This window comes from Sceloporus occidentalis, unplaced genomic scaffold (genome assembly GCF_023333645.1).
Source record: "Sceloporus occidentalis isolate IW3139 unplaced genomic scaffold, rSceOcc1.0.p SCAF_2, whole genome shotgun sequence".
Classification (NCBI taxonomy): domain Eukaryota; kingdom Metazoa; phylum Chordata; class Lepidosauria; order Squamata; family Phrynosomatidae; genus Sceloporus; species Sceloporus occidentalis.
Window position 1 is genome coordinate 81969195 of NW_028316982.1, and position 14798 is coordinate 81983992.

Genomic DNA, 14798 nt, shown 5'->3' on the forward strand with positions numbered 1-14798 from the left:
TCTAAGGCTGGTGTGTAGAATGTGCCATAAAATACATACATATGAATGTTTCTGTTGGTTCAGATAATTAGGAAAAAGCTTTTAGCAATTCAGTATCACCTCCTTCCCACCCCATTCCTAAAACTGTATTATAACAAACAAACAGCTTCATTTATATACCGCTTCATAATGAACTAACAGTGTCTAAGTGGTTTACAACTGTAAGCTAATTGCCTTCAACAATCTGGATACTTATTTTAGTGACCTCGGAAGGATGCAAGCCTGAGTCAAACTTGAGCCCTTTCATTTTATTGAACTCGCAGCCTTATGGTTTTGAGTGAGTGGCTGCAGTACAGACATTTAACCACCGCGCCACCAGGACGCGTAGTTTGAAGGTCTTGAATTGGATGCAGGGGCTTTGCTTGAAGAGTTTCTTGCACTGTTCAGATATTGCATTGGTAATGTTGTGTGCTGTGTATCTCTTTTCATACAGAATTCTTGATTTGGATCTAGTGGTAAGGGATGAGGATGGAAATATATTAGATCCAGAGCAAACCAGCACCATCAGCCTTTTCAGAGCACATGAAATAGCTTCCAAGCAAGTGGAGGAACGACTCCTGGAAGAAAAAGTGAGATACAGAAGTGTACTTTCCTAAATGTATATTATGAATTGTGTAAATGGAAGTAAGGATTAGATATAGCACTCAACTTATAAAAATATTTTCCAAATCACATTTTTCAAAGGACATTGTGGTGCATTCATGAAAGTTGGCTGGTGAAAGTGGCTGTCTTCCACTCCATCTTCCTTACCATAGTCAGTTCAGTCCCTAAAATGCTACATTTATGGCCAGAAGATCATGCTGGGATGAGCTATAGAATGTGTATATTGGTGGAGGAATGTCTCCCCATATCAAGAGTGATCTCCTTTGAGAAGAGTTCTCCCATCCACAAAAATTTGGCCCTAGATATAATCCATTTTGGAAAAATGTGTTCTTGCAAGTACATCAAAGCTGTAAATAACCTTTCCTTTTACACCCCCTTTTCCCATTGTACCAGGCACCTCTTCTTGTGTAGGAGACAAAAGGGTAAATGTGGAGAGGTGTCAGGTTGGTGTGCTACAGAATGGCAATCCAATGTACAATGTACAAATATTTGTAATATTTGATTTATGTAAATGTTTGCATCACTGGATTTAACATGTTTTTTTAAGCAGTTTACAGAAAATTCAGTACGGGTTTCTTAATCCTCCTTACACCTTTGGTTTTTAGTCTCAGAAACAGAATCTTGACATTAGCAGACAAGCCAAGTTTGCTGCTACACCTTCATTTGCCTTATTTGTAAACCTGAAAAATGTTGTTTGCAAAATTGGAGAAGATGCTGAAGTCTTGATGTCTTTGTATGATCCTTTGGAATCCAAGTTTATCAGGTCAGTGCTGCGTGGCATACTTGGTTTGCTTTATTAATGTTTAAACATCTATTTTGTCTAATCCCAAGGGCACAGGCCTGGTGGTATGGCTATATAAATGTTTACATTTAAAAACAGTCTTGCAAGTACAGAGGAAAGGAAGAAATAATTGTTTGCTTGCCATTTCTAAAATATTGCATGTCAAAAATGTGGTATTAAAAGGTTTGGGGTGCCTATGGTAGAAATTTATCACCGTGTTTGTTTCACTGTCATAGTTACTTTATGCAAGAGATAAAATCTATTTAAACAAAGCTCTCTATTCTTTATTAGCAAGAGATTGGATTTTCACCCTTTTCTTTCCTGAAAATGGGAGTTGTACTGACCAATGTAATAGACCTGCTTTGAGGATGGAAAGGATGAAACTGCACATTGAAAGTAAACAAGATCAGTATTACCATATATGTTCGACTAGAAGTCAAGAAATTTATGCCCAAAAATTGACTCTAAAATCGACCCTAAAATCCTGGGTTCACATATCTGTGGGTCATTATGGTAATACTGCTTAGAAAGGTCCTGAAAGAACCACCGCCCCAATGCCCCAGTCTTCTGCTTTATGCCTCATGCTTCCCAGGTAGGAATGTGTGTGTGTGAAAGAGGTGATTCCCTTCCCAATTTGATTTTAAAGCCTTCTCTCCCCATCAGACAAACACCTGATTTAACTCCAGTTCTTTCCCTCCCCAATTTGATTTTAAAGCCTTCTCTCCCCACCAAACAAACATTTAATTCCACTTTCCTCTTTTCCAATCCGATGTTAACAACCTTCTCTCCCAATCAGACACCTGATTTAACTCAATTTCTTTCCCTTCCCAATCCGATTTTCAAATCTTTCCTCCAGCACCAGGGAAGTGCTGTTAGATGGTAGGGAGAGGTCTGGAGAAGGAGAAGGAGGGAAAAAAAGTGGTGTTTTCTCCTTTACAGCCTTTGTTATAGCCCCCTAAGTTTTACCCTCAATTTATCCACAAGTCATATCAAAATCCATAATTTTGACCCTGAAACCTTCCCTCAGTTTATACATGAGGTTGACTTGCACATAAGTACATACGGTAAATAATATTAAAATTATTAATTATGAATATGATTAAAATGAGCATAATGTTTTAACTGAGATCCAGTGTGGCATAGTGGTTTGAGTGTTGGGCTGAGACTCTGTAGCCCAGGGTTCAATTCCCAGTTAATCCATGAAACCCACTAGGCAGCCTAGGGTAAGTCATATGCTCTTGGCTTCAAGGGAAAGCAATGGCAAACCACCTCTGAACAAATCTTGCAAAGAAAATCCCATGATAGGTTCACCTTAGGGTTGCCATAAGTTGGAAAGGTATTGGAGGTACACAACAACAACAACGTTTTAATTGTAAAACTCTTGATGTTACCAACACTGTGAGCTGATATGTATAATCTAGATATTAAATTAGAGAAGCTTCTGTGGAATTATTTTGGCTTTATACATAACATATTCCTAAGCCTTTGTGGTAATATATTGGGGGCAAACCAATCAGGATCCTCCTTACTTACCTACAGAACAGATTTCTTCTACAGCACAATGGAAGTAAAAATTATTTAATGTACTTGTTTACACATAGGTTTTGGTATGATGTAATATGATACTTTAGTTGTTGCCTGTAAGTCTGAAACCGTGACATAGCTGATAAAATATTTTAATTTTAATTTTATTTCCATAGTGAGAATTATTTGGTGAGGTGGTCAAGTTCAGGACTGCCAAAAGACATAGATAGATTACATAATCTTCGAGCAGTCTTCACAGTAAGTGTTCCTTTTTAAATTTGAAGTTTTGAGCTGTCCTGTTGCTGCAACATTCTCCAAAGCATGCCTTGTTTACAGTAAGGAAAACCAATAGGGAGCCTTTGAGGAAAGACCCATAGCTCAGCTATAGAGCACATGCTTCTGTTGGTTGTCAGTGTTTCATTTGGATTATTTTCACTTGTTCTTGTTACACTTTGTTTCAACTTTATAAATCTATTAAGTATTCTCTTTTAGGACCCTCACACTGTCCTTATGTACTGTGGTCTTTCCAACCTTATTTCTGTATTAGCCCTCAGGCTATCCATCCCCGAAACTCCCTCACAATGAGCTCGGTCTTAGAGCTAAGTCCTTTCCTTCTGAACTTTAGCCCTCACAGTCCCTAACTTCTGGACTCTCACAAAACCCGCCCCTCACTGTCTGAAACCAAAACCCTATCTGACTGTAAGCAATGGAATTCTTTTTCTCTACATGTCAAAATTCTATTGGCTGTCAGATGACCCCCTGAATGGCAGTAAATTTTAATTTTAATTTTATTTCCATAGTAGCCAGCTGACCCTGATTGGCTGTTGCTAGCTTGGCATGATCCTGTCTGCTCTCCACAAGTTTGACCTCTGCCAGTAAACAGATGGATTTTAGTTAAAAAAAATTTAATTTTTATCCCACTTTTTGCCAGGCAATCAAAGCAGCGTACAACAAGCTAAAATATATCCATATATACACAGTACCCCCCCTTAAAACAAGATTAAACAGTATAAGACTAAAACTAATATTTTAAAATCCAACAATAACCATGGGCAGAGTTCGATAAATGAGGAAGTCTTTTTCGTGGCCGAATATTTTATTCTGGGAAGGCCTGCCGGAAGAGATCTGTGTCCTTGTAAGCTTCATAGCTAAACATTAACAATTGCCCAGGGTTGGAATAAAGATGAATTTCTCTTCTAATAGCTTTGCTAGATACTTTGCTTTGGTTTGGTAGTTCAAAGTTGAGAATGGAATGGAGGAAGAAGGTTTCTTGTTACAAACTTGCTTGTTCCGCCTCAAGTTTTGAGGAGGAAGATGGGTCATGCTTGAACACTTCACTTTTCCTTGTTACCAGGTTTTTTTTAAAATTAATTATATTGTTTATTATAGTTATTGTTATTAATTCTGGGTCTACAGTGGATGGGTGGGTGGGGTTTTGGGAGATTTTATTTTAATGTATTTATATTTTAATGTTGTAAGCTGCCTCGATCTCATTGGAAAGGAGGGATATAAATTATTATTATTATTATTATTATTATTATTATTATTACCACCTTCCACACTCTATAACCTTTGGAAATCCATTTCTCGTCAGCCCTTCCTAAGGTGTGTGTGCTCCTAAACCTAGGGCTTCCTTTCAGCCAATCATAGGGAACTGGCCAGCCAAGGAAGAATTAGATCAGTGGCTCTCAACCTTCCTAATGCCACAACCCTTTAATACAGTTCCTCATGTTGTGGTGACCCCCAACCGATGGTCTCGGTTCCTAAGACCATTGGAAATATGCATTTTCTGATGGTCTTAGGCAACTCCTATCAAAGGGTCACCTGAGCCCCCAAAGTTGCAGCCCACAGGTTGAGAACCACTGAAGTAGATTAGTTCTGCCACCTCATGTGTGGAGATGCTGGATCCTGTCATGCAAAGGGCTGAAATGAGTCTCTGTTTATATCATCTGCTGCAGAATTACCATCTTACAACAGTAATAAGTGTCTGTTTTTCATAACGAATGAAGTTTTGGAGAGAGTCAGTTACAGTTCAGAACATAAAGTAACATGACTTCTGATGCTACTGAAACTCTTTTTTGTATCACCATAACCAATTCTCATTCTTCTCATGCAAGAAATAAGAATTTTAAATTAGAGGAATTGTTCTGGATTCTGTAGGGCCATTAAATTTTTTTCCATGTAAATCTATTTCTTAACTATCGTTATGATAATTTTTTGTCATGCAAATAACTTTTAAAATGGAAGAGATGGCATCTGAGAAGGCTAAATGGCACATCTTCTCTTTTGTGCATGCTGAAGTAGAAATGTGAATGAATTTTGTAAAGTAAATATGTGAAAAAATACAACATTTCTAGGACCTTGGCAGCAAAGACCTGAAAAGAGAGAAAATCAGTTTTGTCTGTCAGATCGTACGAGTAGGCAGAATGGAACAAAGAGACAACAACACAAGAAAGCTAACCTCTGGGCTACGGCGACCTTTTGGTGTGGCAGGTAATCTATTATATTTCGGTGCGCTGTCAAAATATGACGCACGTAAGAGTAGCTATGTGATGCTGAAGAACTGCTGACGTGTAAGATTGTAGTTTTATACAAGTTGAGTATCCCTCATCTGAAATGCTTGGAACTAGAAGTAGTTCAGTTTTTTTTTTTTTTTTTTTTTTGCAAAACATAAGTGGAGTAGTATGTACCTGTACTGTATTTGTAAGGCTGGGGAGAGACACAGTGGTCTGTGAAATGGCAGGAGACATGGATTCACACTGAACACTAGATTTAGAGTCTCTCCATTTCACAGATCCTCAGTCTCTCTGAATCCTCATGTTTGTTTGTTTTGCTGCTAGCCTCCTGTTTTTGCTTTCAAGGCAGCATCTATGGCACTCCTGCTCATTTGTAACTCTCCAGGCTCATGTCTTCTTGTCCATTTGCTACTTACATTGTGTATAAGATGTGCAGTTTGAGAGAGACTGAAGATATGAGATATGATAAGCTGGAGCACTGCAGTAGCTTCCTCAAAGGAAGAAGTAGGCAGCTGGTGGATTTTTTTATTTTTTTATTTTTTTATTTTTTTGGTTTTTGGAGGTTTTCGGATTTCAAGATTAGGGGTACTCAATCTGTAATTGTTCAGTCCACTCAAATATTTTGGCTATGCAGTATGCAAGTTCTTCAGCAATGTGTGCATGCACTTTTCATTTGTTGCAGGTGATCACTGGTGCAACACCAGTATGGCCATGTCAAATGTAATTGCTGGTCCTGGATTAGAGAGAAATGATGGGTAAACAATATGCTGTATTGGCTGAAGATTCATCTTGCAAGCAGGCCAGGCATTATATAAACAGGGAGTAAGGCTGAGTCTTATGAAGCTGATCTATCTAATCTTAGTCCCTGACCCTTTGCCAGGGGGTTACTGAGTTGTTGCACTCCTGTTGCCTGGGAATATGGTAAGAAGACTGAGGTGGGCATGTGAACTAGTCAGAAGGGAGGTTACTGCAGGTAAATAGCCTATCCCTTTTGCAAGGAAAAAAACCACTGTTCTTGCTGCCAGTTGTTGACTGTAGAGTTGAAAGGAGGATCTTTGGCCTTTTCCATTGGCCAGGAGTTAAAGGGCCATTTGGAGGCCACATTCTTGGCTTTATAGAAGAAATGTCATGGCAAGGCCGAGGGACATTAGTTCCATCCCATTCATCAGCCAGAGAAGGAGCTGCTTCTCAGATGCTTTCATTCCCTTCCATCTGCATTCACTGTCCCCTTTTGCATTGTATCTGTTAAAAGATGAGCTGGCGGACAGAGGTGGTCTTATCATTTAATCTCTGTAACGTGCAGAAAACATTTGGCACTTTGTGGCTTGAATCTTGTCGGTCAGTCCAACTAGAGCAGACTCACTGAATGAGTTTCTGAATGGTGAGTCAGCATGTATGTAAATCTTATTAATCCATTGCATCCACTGCAGTTACATCTTGTAACAGATTTCAGGCTTATATGTGGTAAATAATGATGTTGCCTAGACTGGATAAACATGCATCATAGTTATGCTGGCTTTTTAGCCTTGAATCATATTGTTAGGCTCAACTAAAATAGACCCATTTATTCAGTGGCATTTATGTATCTACTGAGTCACAGTTTTGCGTCTACTCTGTTTGATTATAGAGTAGGATGCAGGTCTTAGAAAAGGTATATGGAAGATATAGCTCCACCACCACTTTTTTTTTTTTAACCCCAGAGCCTTTCCAAACCTCTAGACTACTCCAATCATTATATTTAGGATGAAAAAAGACACTACTTCGTTCAAAAGTTTCCCTTTGAGCAGTGTTGGTCTTCTAAGAATCCATGAAACCCATGCCCCCAGACACTCCTTTTGTTTAAAAATCAGCAACAAAAACTGAATGTGTAAATTGGAAGCACATTTATGGTTACTTTGGGAGCTGATTCTTCAGCTGATGTTTGATTAAAAAGCAGGAAACTGATCCCTGCTGCAGCTACCAGCTCTGCTTTAGAATGGCTGCCCTCTCCTCCCCAAATCCTGTTGCATCTGCTTTAGGAAATGGATTCAAGATTCAATGTCTTGTTAACCAGATCCATTTAAAAGTCTTCCTGGTTTCATATCCTGGTCTCATAGGCCTGTTACAGACAGCCAAAATAAAGCTGCTTCGAGTCACAGTGGAGGTATAGTGTTTCAATGATGCATGCGTCCTAAGAGTCTAGAAGCCACACCAAAGCCACGCTCCAGTCCTTAGGGCTGGAGCATGGCTTTGGTGCAACTTCTGGACTCTTAGGACGCATGCTTCATTGAAACACCATACCTCCACTGTGACTCGAAGCAGCTTTATTTTGGCTGTCTGTAACAGGCCATAGTGTCTTTTGCATAGCTGCAAAATCCACTTAATTTAGTAGCTTCCTTCTTTTGCAAAATGAATCAGCTTCGAGCCATCCACTTCTACTGCCTCTCATACTGGATTTATGTGGATTTTATTTTGAGTTTTATTTTCATTATTTTATCACTTTATAAATTGACATGGGCTTGAATTCTGTTGGTGACATATGCTGGTGAAAGAGGAAGGTATGCTAGTGTATGTCTTGTTTGAGCTGTTATGAAAGAAGATATTCAGTACATCCTTGGTCATTCACCTCTTCCCTGTTGAGTCCCAGAGTGCTCCCATGGCCAGTTAGTGACTAGGGAAGAGTGTGGGCACATTGGAAGAAAACAACAGGCCTCATTCTTTTTAGGTTTCCAGTGAGTAAATGGACTTCCCCTTCTGCTCCCAGTGCAGTTGCTATTGATGGCTTCATCAATGACGTACTAGACATCTAGGAGGACAACATCTGTTCTTTTCTTTTGTTGTTGAACTGTATCTGGGTATTGCCTGGGTGGCCCTGCACAACCCTGATCACTAATTGGTTATGGGCATGTGCTCTGGCACTGAAAAAGCCCACTGTGCTAGGGGCAGAAAGACAAGCACAGGGAACGTATGCTACTGGAGTTCTACAGTCCATCAATGTGATTTGGTGTTTCATCCATCTGTTTCTAAAATGCTTGGTAGAACATAAATATTTCAGATAACTGAAAGACTTGTTTTGTAAGGTTATACAGAATATACTTTAATGATACGTAAAAGAGAATGTTCATTTTCCCTGATAGCCATTGCTCTTTTTAGACTTACAACATCTACCATGAAAGTATCAGTTCATTCTGCCATAAAGTGGGTTATCAATTGTAACTTATTTCAGTGTCTGATGTACAATGTAGAGACATGACTATCTTCAGAAAATTCTACTTTTTTCACTGATGTGAATGTAGCAGCACTATCTTTGAAGATAATACATTTTTGCCATGAAACAGTTTTGAACTGTCTGGTCACAAAGCACAAAGATTTCTTTATATGTTTTTGCCACTCTTTTTTCTTTAGATGTTGATCTATTTAATGATGTTTCTTTCTTTTTGATTTCAGTAATGGATGTAACTGACATAATTAATGGGAAAGTAGATGATGAGGATAAGCAACACTTCATTCCATTTCAGCCGTAAGTACAAAGTAGATGCAGAAAAAATGTCAGAGATGATATTCTAGCAGTACTATAGAGGATTATGAATCCTCAGATTAAAAATTCACTCAGATGGTTTTGATAACAGAAAGACTGAGAAAGGGAAGGAATGTTAGTGTGTGCAATAATATTAAATATCACAACGAAATAGCTATCAGATCACTTTTGGATGGAATTCTTGTTTTGATTATCGCCATCTGGTTAAATAAATTAATCAAATAAAATTACAAAAAAGCTATTTTGAATTTTTTTTTGTTTTGATATTTTTAATAACCAACCTGCTTAATATGTGCAAGCAGATAGTCTTGTCTGTGGTGCACTATGAATTGAGAGCATAACATAGGTTGTAACTGACCTATATAATCCAAGTATAGTTGTTGGGGTCATCGCTGAGTAAGGGGTTATTTTAAGAATTTATGTCCATGCTGAGACATTTTCCAGTGGTGAATACTCAAACTCTGTCATTGTCCACATTTATGGGAAGCAGAAATCTGATGTACCTGTAGAGCCCCTTCACTCATTTCAAGGCAGAAAGACTTTTATATGTGCTATTTACTACTGTCACTAAAACAAATGGAAATGTTTACATACGTAAGAGATTAAAACGCACCAAAATATCAATTTGAGTGAAGGCCTGCTTGAGATATTGAAATGGAAAAGATAAATTGAGAAAAAAATGCTAACAATTTGAAAATGCGTTTCCTTAATTCTATGTTAGAAATTGGAGAGCATTCACTAGACAGTGGTATTAGAATTTTTTTTGCTCAAACTAGTTGTAATATATCCTCATCATCATCATCATCATCATCATCATCATCATCATCATCTAAAGTGCTTGGGAATTTGGATGAAAGAGCAGGGCTGGTTTTTGGATGTTAGATGAAATGATTTTTCAGTAGCTGGATTAATTGCTTTTCATATGCCTGGTAGCTCTGGCAGTTACAGATATTTATTTTGTTGGTTATTATGGTGTGTGTTATTGAAAGCATGCAGATTTAAAATGTACTAACTAGGTATTTCATGAACCCTGGGAGCTTTTGAAAATACTTTCTGCTAATCTTTTGTGATCATTATAAATGAAACTGCAAGCAGTATATATTTTGGTAGACAAGAATAAACACTGAAAATGCATGTTTATTGGGAAAGAAAAACAGATTTTAATGGAACACTTACCAGTTTCTTGCTCCATTAAATTTGACTTACAATGGAGTGAACAACTCAGAATGTTGAAAGGATTTACAATAATACAAGCCTTCTCTTTTTTGTTGCTATGGTATATTAAAATGTATATTAAAATGTTCTTCAGCAAAAAGAAAGTCTGAATTGGGAATGAGTAACATGCACACATATGATGAATGACAGCATCATTCAACATAAATGTTGACTTAAGATCTTTATATATGAAGCAATCCCCCCCCCCCCCAATGCATTTTGCCCTGAGCCTTTTTTTAAAAAATTCCACTTGGCATTTTTTCTTTTCATATGCTAGTTGTGGGTTGCCAATGAAATAAATACACAACAGCTATCACATGGCACTCAATGTGGTTGCTTTGGGGTAATAGATGTCATTTTCCTATATTATTTATTTACTTCTGTATTTATTCAGTCCATAATAGCAAAAATGTGTCTTGGATTCTGTCTATCTCCACATCTCTAAGCTACTTTTCTTTGTAGTAGCTTTCCTCCTTTTGTTAACTCTCAGTAAGCTACCACTCAGTTCATGTCACATCCGAAGCAGCTCTTGAGCATTCCAAGGGCTACTGTGTTTTTCATTTTGGCATTTTGTTATTTTATATGTCACTTTTTAGATTTCTCATCTCTACTCTATATGTTTCTAGACTGGAATCTGATGTATATTTATTTCTAGAATCATAAGTTTGCTTTACTTCTTATTAGATCCATATTTTCCTGATCAATTATCTTCCTATGTCTTTGTTATACCCTTTCCTATCCTTTGTCTTGTGTTGACTAATGACTCTGTCAACTATTTGATACTCTTTTGTTTCCTTGTTACTGTGACTGCTGGTTTTCTGTCATTCTTCCCATCTTTGTTACCTTTTGCTGTTGGTCGTCATGTGAAACATCCAGGTTAGCATTGGATAACGCCATTCGACATAAGCAGTTGAACATATCATCCCGTTTTTCACCCAGGGTGGCAGGGGAGAATGATTTCCTTCAGACTGTTATAAACAAGGTGATTGCTGCTAAAGAAGTTAATCACAAGGGTCAGGGTAGGTACTTGGCTTTATTTTTATGTTGCCAATATGTATAATAACACAGTTGCCACCAATTTATCTAACATCTTAGAAGGTGCACTGGAAGTTACCCAACAATTTGCAGTTGTGTTCTTCATGGAAATGTTCTCTTTTTTCATGGCTGCCTCCTTCCCTCTTCAGTATTCTGCTGATGAGAGGCATGTAGAGCAATCCTAATAACTAACAGGGAGCTTGGATGAATCTCATTGTCCACAACCCCTTTGGGCTCTTGCCAAGAGGTAAAATGGTAGGAGAAAATGCAGGGTCTTCTTTCAATCTCACCCCTTTAATCTGGAGAATTTCTCTCTAATGTATCCCTTGCTGCATTTTCTCAATGTTGGGGCAGCACTGGAAACTCAGAGGGCTTGGGGTCCTGCAAATGAAAAGTCTTCTCTGGTCTGCTATGGCACACCTTGCAGTCTTTTCCCTTTTACATCTATCGAAGTTGGAGCTCCAGTACCTTTTGTTTATCTTTGGAGCTTTCCTTTATTCATTGGAGAATTGATTGGAGTCCACAAATTTTAGGTCAGTTGTGTTAGAAAACATTTACATTATACGGTTTTGATTTTATCTATATCATAAAGTCTCATTTATTTATCTTCAATAAGCCTTTGTATTTTTCTAGGCCTTTGCCAGGCATGTAATATGGCAACTGATGTGGTAGTTTTGAGTTGCTGCTGTGAAGTGTAGTGTGAAAAAAGAGAGATATACATTGCCAAAACAGCTTTGCAGTCAAAGCACAAACCAAATGGTAGAATTTACTGTAGTAATGGAGAAGCAAAACTGGAGATAAAGATCAAAATAGTGAGTACACAATTCAATCACAGGCAAGGTGCATTATTCCTTATCTCCAAAGGCAATATAATTAGTAACCATATATGTTAAAAATAGGGACATTAAATAGGCACCAGTTCTTCCTTAAGAGTGTACTTTGATGCATGTTAGTTTCAGAAGAATAAGATGTAGGCAAATGCAGATATAAATAATAGTTTGTTCACTGTGTTGCAAGAGTCTTTCCAAGCCATTCAATTAGTGCTTTTAAAAGTGTCCTTTGGTGGATGACATTTAATTTGTCATGTTTTTGCACTCTCTTGGGTTCATCTTATGAAGCAGAATGTTGGGTATTCAGGACAGACAAGGGCAGTATCTCTTCATGCAGTGTATAGTTAAACTATATGTCAGAAGATGTGATGGCTGCCAAGTCAGAGATCTTTAAAAGGACCTAGACAAAAGTTTGGGAGGATAAGGCTATCACAATGTTTATATACTACTGAAAAGGTCAAAGGTGCCATGTATCTTATGCTACCACTGAGGAATAGCATTTAGTGCCTGAAACTGTTGTTCACATATCAAGATCATGGTTCTATCTGTGAGGAATATCCTGGACTAGGTTTCCTTAGATCTTAGATGTTTCCTCAAGGGTAGATTTGTATTTGAAAAGAAAAAGAAAAATGACCTTGGTATTGATTTTTTCACTTAATGCTGCAGGTTTGTGGGTGACAATGAAGCTTCTTCCAGGAGACATTCATCAAATAAGAAAGGAGTTCCCCCATTTGGTTGACAGAACCACAGCTGTGGCAAGGAAAATGGGTTTTCCTGAGATTATTATGCCTGGTGAGATGTTAATGTTTGTCTGATTTAGATGATTAGGTACAAGTTCAAAAAGCATCCAGCTTGTTAAATTAATTTAGTAGTAGTTTGTATTTTGGGGAAATCTGGTTTAAAAACAGTATTTTCTATCTGCTATCAGGTCCATATTAATAATGTAGAAGTACTATTGTTAACACAGTGGACAAATTGTGCACAGATAGAATGTCTACTTCCGTTAGTTTCAGAACCTATATTCCAGGTGTGATTTGACTGCTTAGGCTTTTAATGTATGTTATGAATGAATCTATGAAGCAATAAAGGCAGACTTCAAAAGTCGTTCTGTTGCTTGAATGTCCAAATGGGCTATCAAGTGTTTAGATTATCCATTACTGCATGCAGATATGTGAGCACATTTTTCAGAAAATGCTAACATTTACTAAGTGAAATGCTTAGGTAGGACAATAAAAAATACTCGCTAAGGCGGGATACAGACCTTCCGCCGCCCTGGTTTGCTCCGCAAGGGAGCCACAGTGGACAAACTGCGCGGCTCCGTCACGGAGCAAAAAACCCGCAAAAATGGGTTCTTCTTGTGGCGCCTTTGTAACGCCACAAGGCGCCAATGGTGCACTTGCGGCATCACAAAGGTGCCGGGACGTGCGGACGCTATGCGTCCGTCACATCAAAATGGCAGCGCCCATATGTACAGGGCACCACCATTTTGCCGCCCTTGTCACATGCGAGGGGCGAGTTGTGTCTTGAAGCGCCACCCCTCGCACATAACGACGGCAGCCCGTAGGGCCCGTCTGTACAGTGCCTATGTTAACCATTTAAAAACCACTTATTTAATTTTCACTACCAAAGGTATTGTTAGAGGTGGTAGTCTTTTTTCTGGGACAGAAAACCAACCAGACCAAGGAATTGTATGCATTTAGAATGTGCTTTTCAGTGTTAAGTTTTGGAACAATCATAGAGACTAATGTCAGAATTGGGTCCTTTTCAAAATGAGCTGGAAAGAAGGAAGTAAAGATAGCAGTGGAAATTGGTCTTGGGAAATGTAAACTAAAAAGTGCATGGAACCTCTTTAAAGAAAGGATTGAAAGTGTCTGGCGATATTTTTACGTAGTCCCTTTCAGCAGGCCTATGAGTAGAGAATTATGGTGATGGACCTCTAGAATATAGAAAAGAGAATATGGCATTGATCAAGTCTTCTTTTTCCGGTTCTGTCATAGAATGAAAAGGACAACTATTACTAATCCAGAGGCTGCCATGCTTTTTTAACAGAGAGTAGATGGCAGGGAGCTCTTTCAAATCTTCTCTGAATATGACCAGTATAAAGCTTGTTTAGAATGTGTATATTCTTTTTTTTGTGAACATGCTACATCATGAATTTCTTCCTCTTACAAATGTTCGTTTATATAAATATTGGGGGAGGGGGGAAATACATTGGAGCTGATGTGGCCTTATTGAAAGATTTTGACCTGGATGTCAGTTTCTTTAAATGTTAAAATTATCTAAACTAAATTGTCTGTTTCTTTTTAAAGCTTTCAGATTAATGTCAAATGTACTAAATTTCAAAATTTTCAAGCATATTTTGATTACTTGCAGTACAATTTTTCAAACACTAAAGAATGTATTCATTCTTGTCTATCTAGCGTATATATTACTCACCATTAAATATGTTATTTTCTCTCAATCTCTCTATTTCTCTCTCTCTCTCTTACGCAGGTGATGTACGTAATGATATTTATGTAACATTAGTTCAAGGAGATTTTGACAAAGGCAGCAAGACTACAGCAAAGAATGTAGAGGTTACAGTATCGGTTTATGATGAAGATGGCAAAAAACTGGAGGTACTTTATTGTGAAAGTATGCAAAAGGATCTTGTCCCACCTTTGAGACTAACCGAGTGAAAGAAGTTGAAGCAAACACTTCTGTAGAGTTGGCTTACTCGGACCTGATATTCCATCTGA

At 38.0% G+C, this 14798-nt stretch overlaps 1 protein-coding gene across 2 annotated transcripts in view; it reads left to right on the forward strand.

Moving 5' to 3' along the window:
- The window catches only part of DOCK1 (dedicator of cytokinesis 1), a 502791-nt gene that overhangs the window by 106230 nt on the left and 381763 nt on the right, over positions 1-14798 (forward strand). The window contains exons 7-14 of one of the 2 annotated variants that reach the window (XM_089510135.1): positions 473-608; positions 1248-1405; positions 3124-3205; positions 5305-5440; positions 8890-8962; positions 11072-11214; positions 12727-12852; positions 14554-14678. In XM_089510135.1, the coding sequence (XP_089366261.1) occupies positions 473-608; positions 1248-1405; positions 3124-3205; positions 5305-5440; positions 8890-8962; positions 11072-11214; positions 12727-12852; positions 14554-14678 (979 nt within the window). Of the gene's footprint in view, positions 1-472; positions 609-1247; positions 1406-3123; positions 3206-5304; positions 5441-6198; positions 6286-8889; positions 8963-11071; positions 11215-12726; positions 12853-14553; positions 14679-14798 lie in introns of those variants that run through there. The other variant, XM_089510136.1, reaches the window with a different exon arrangement.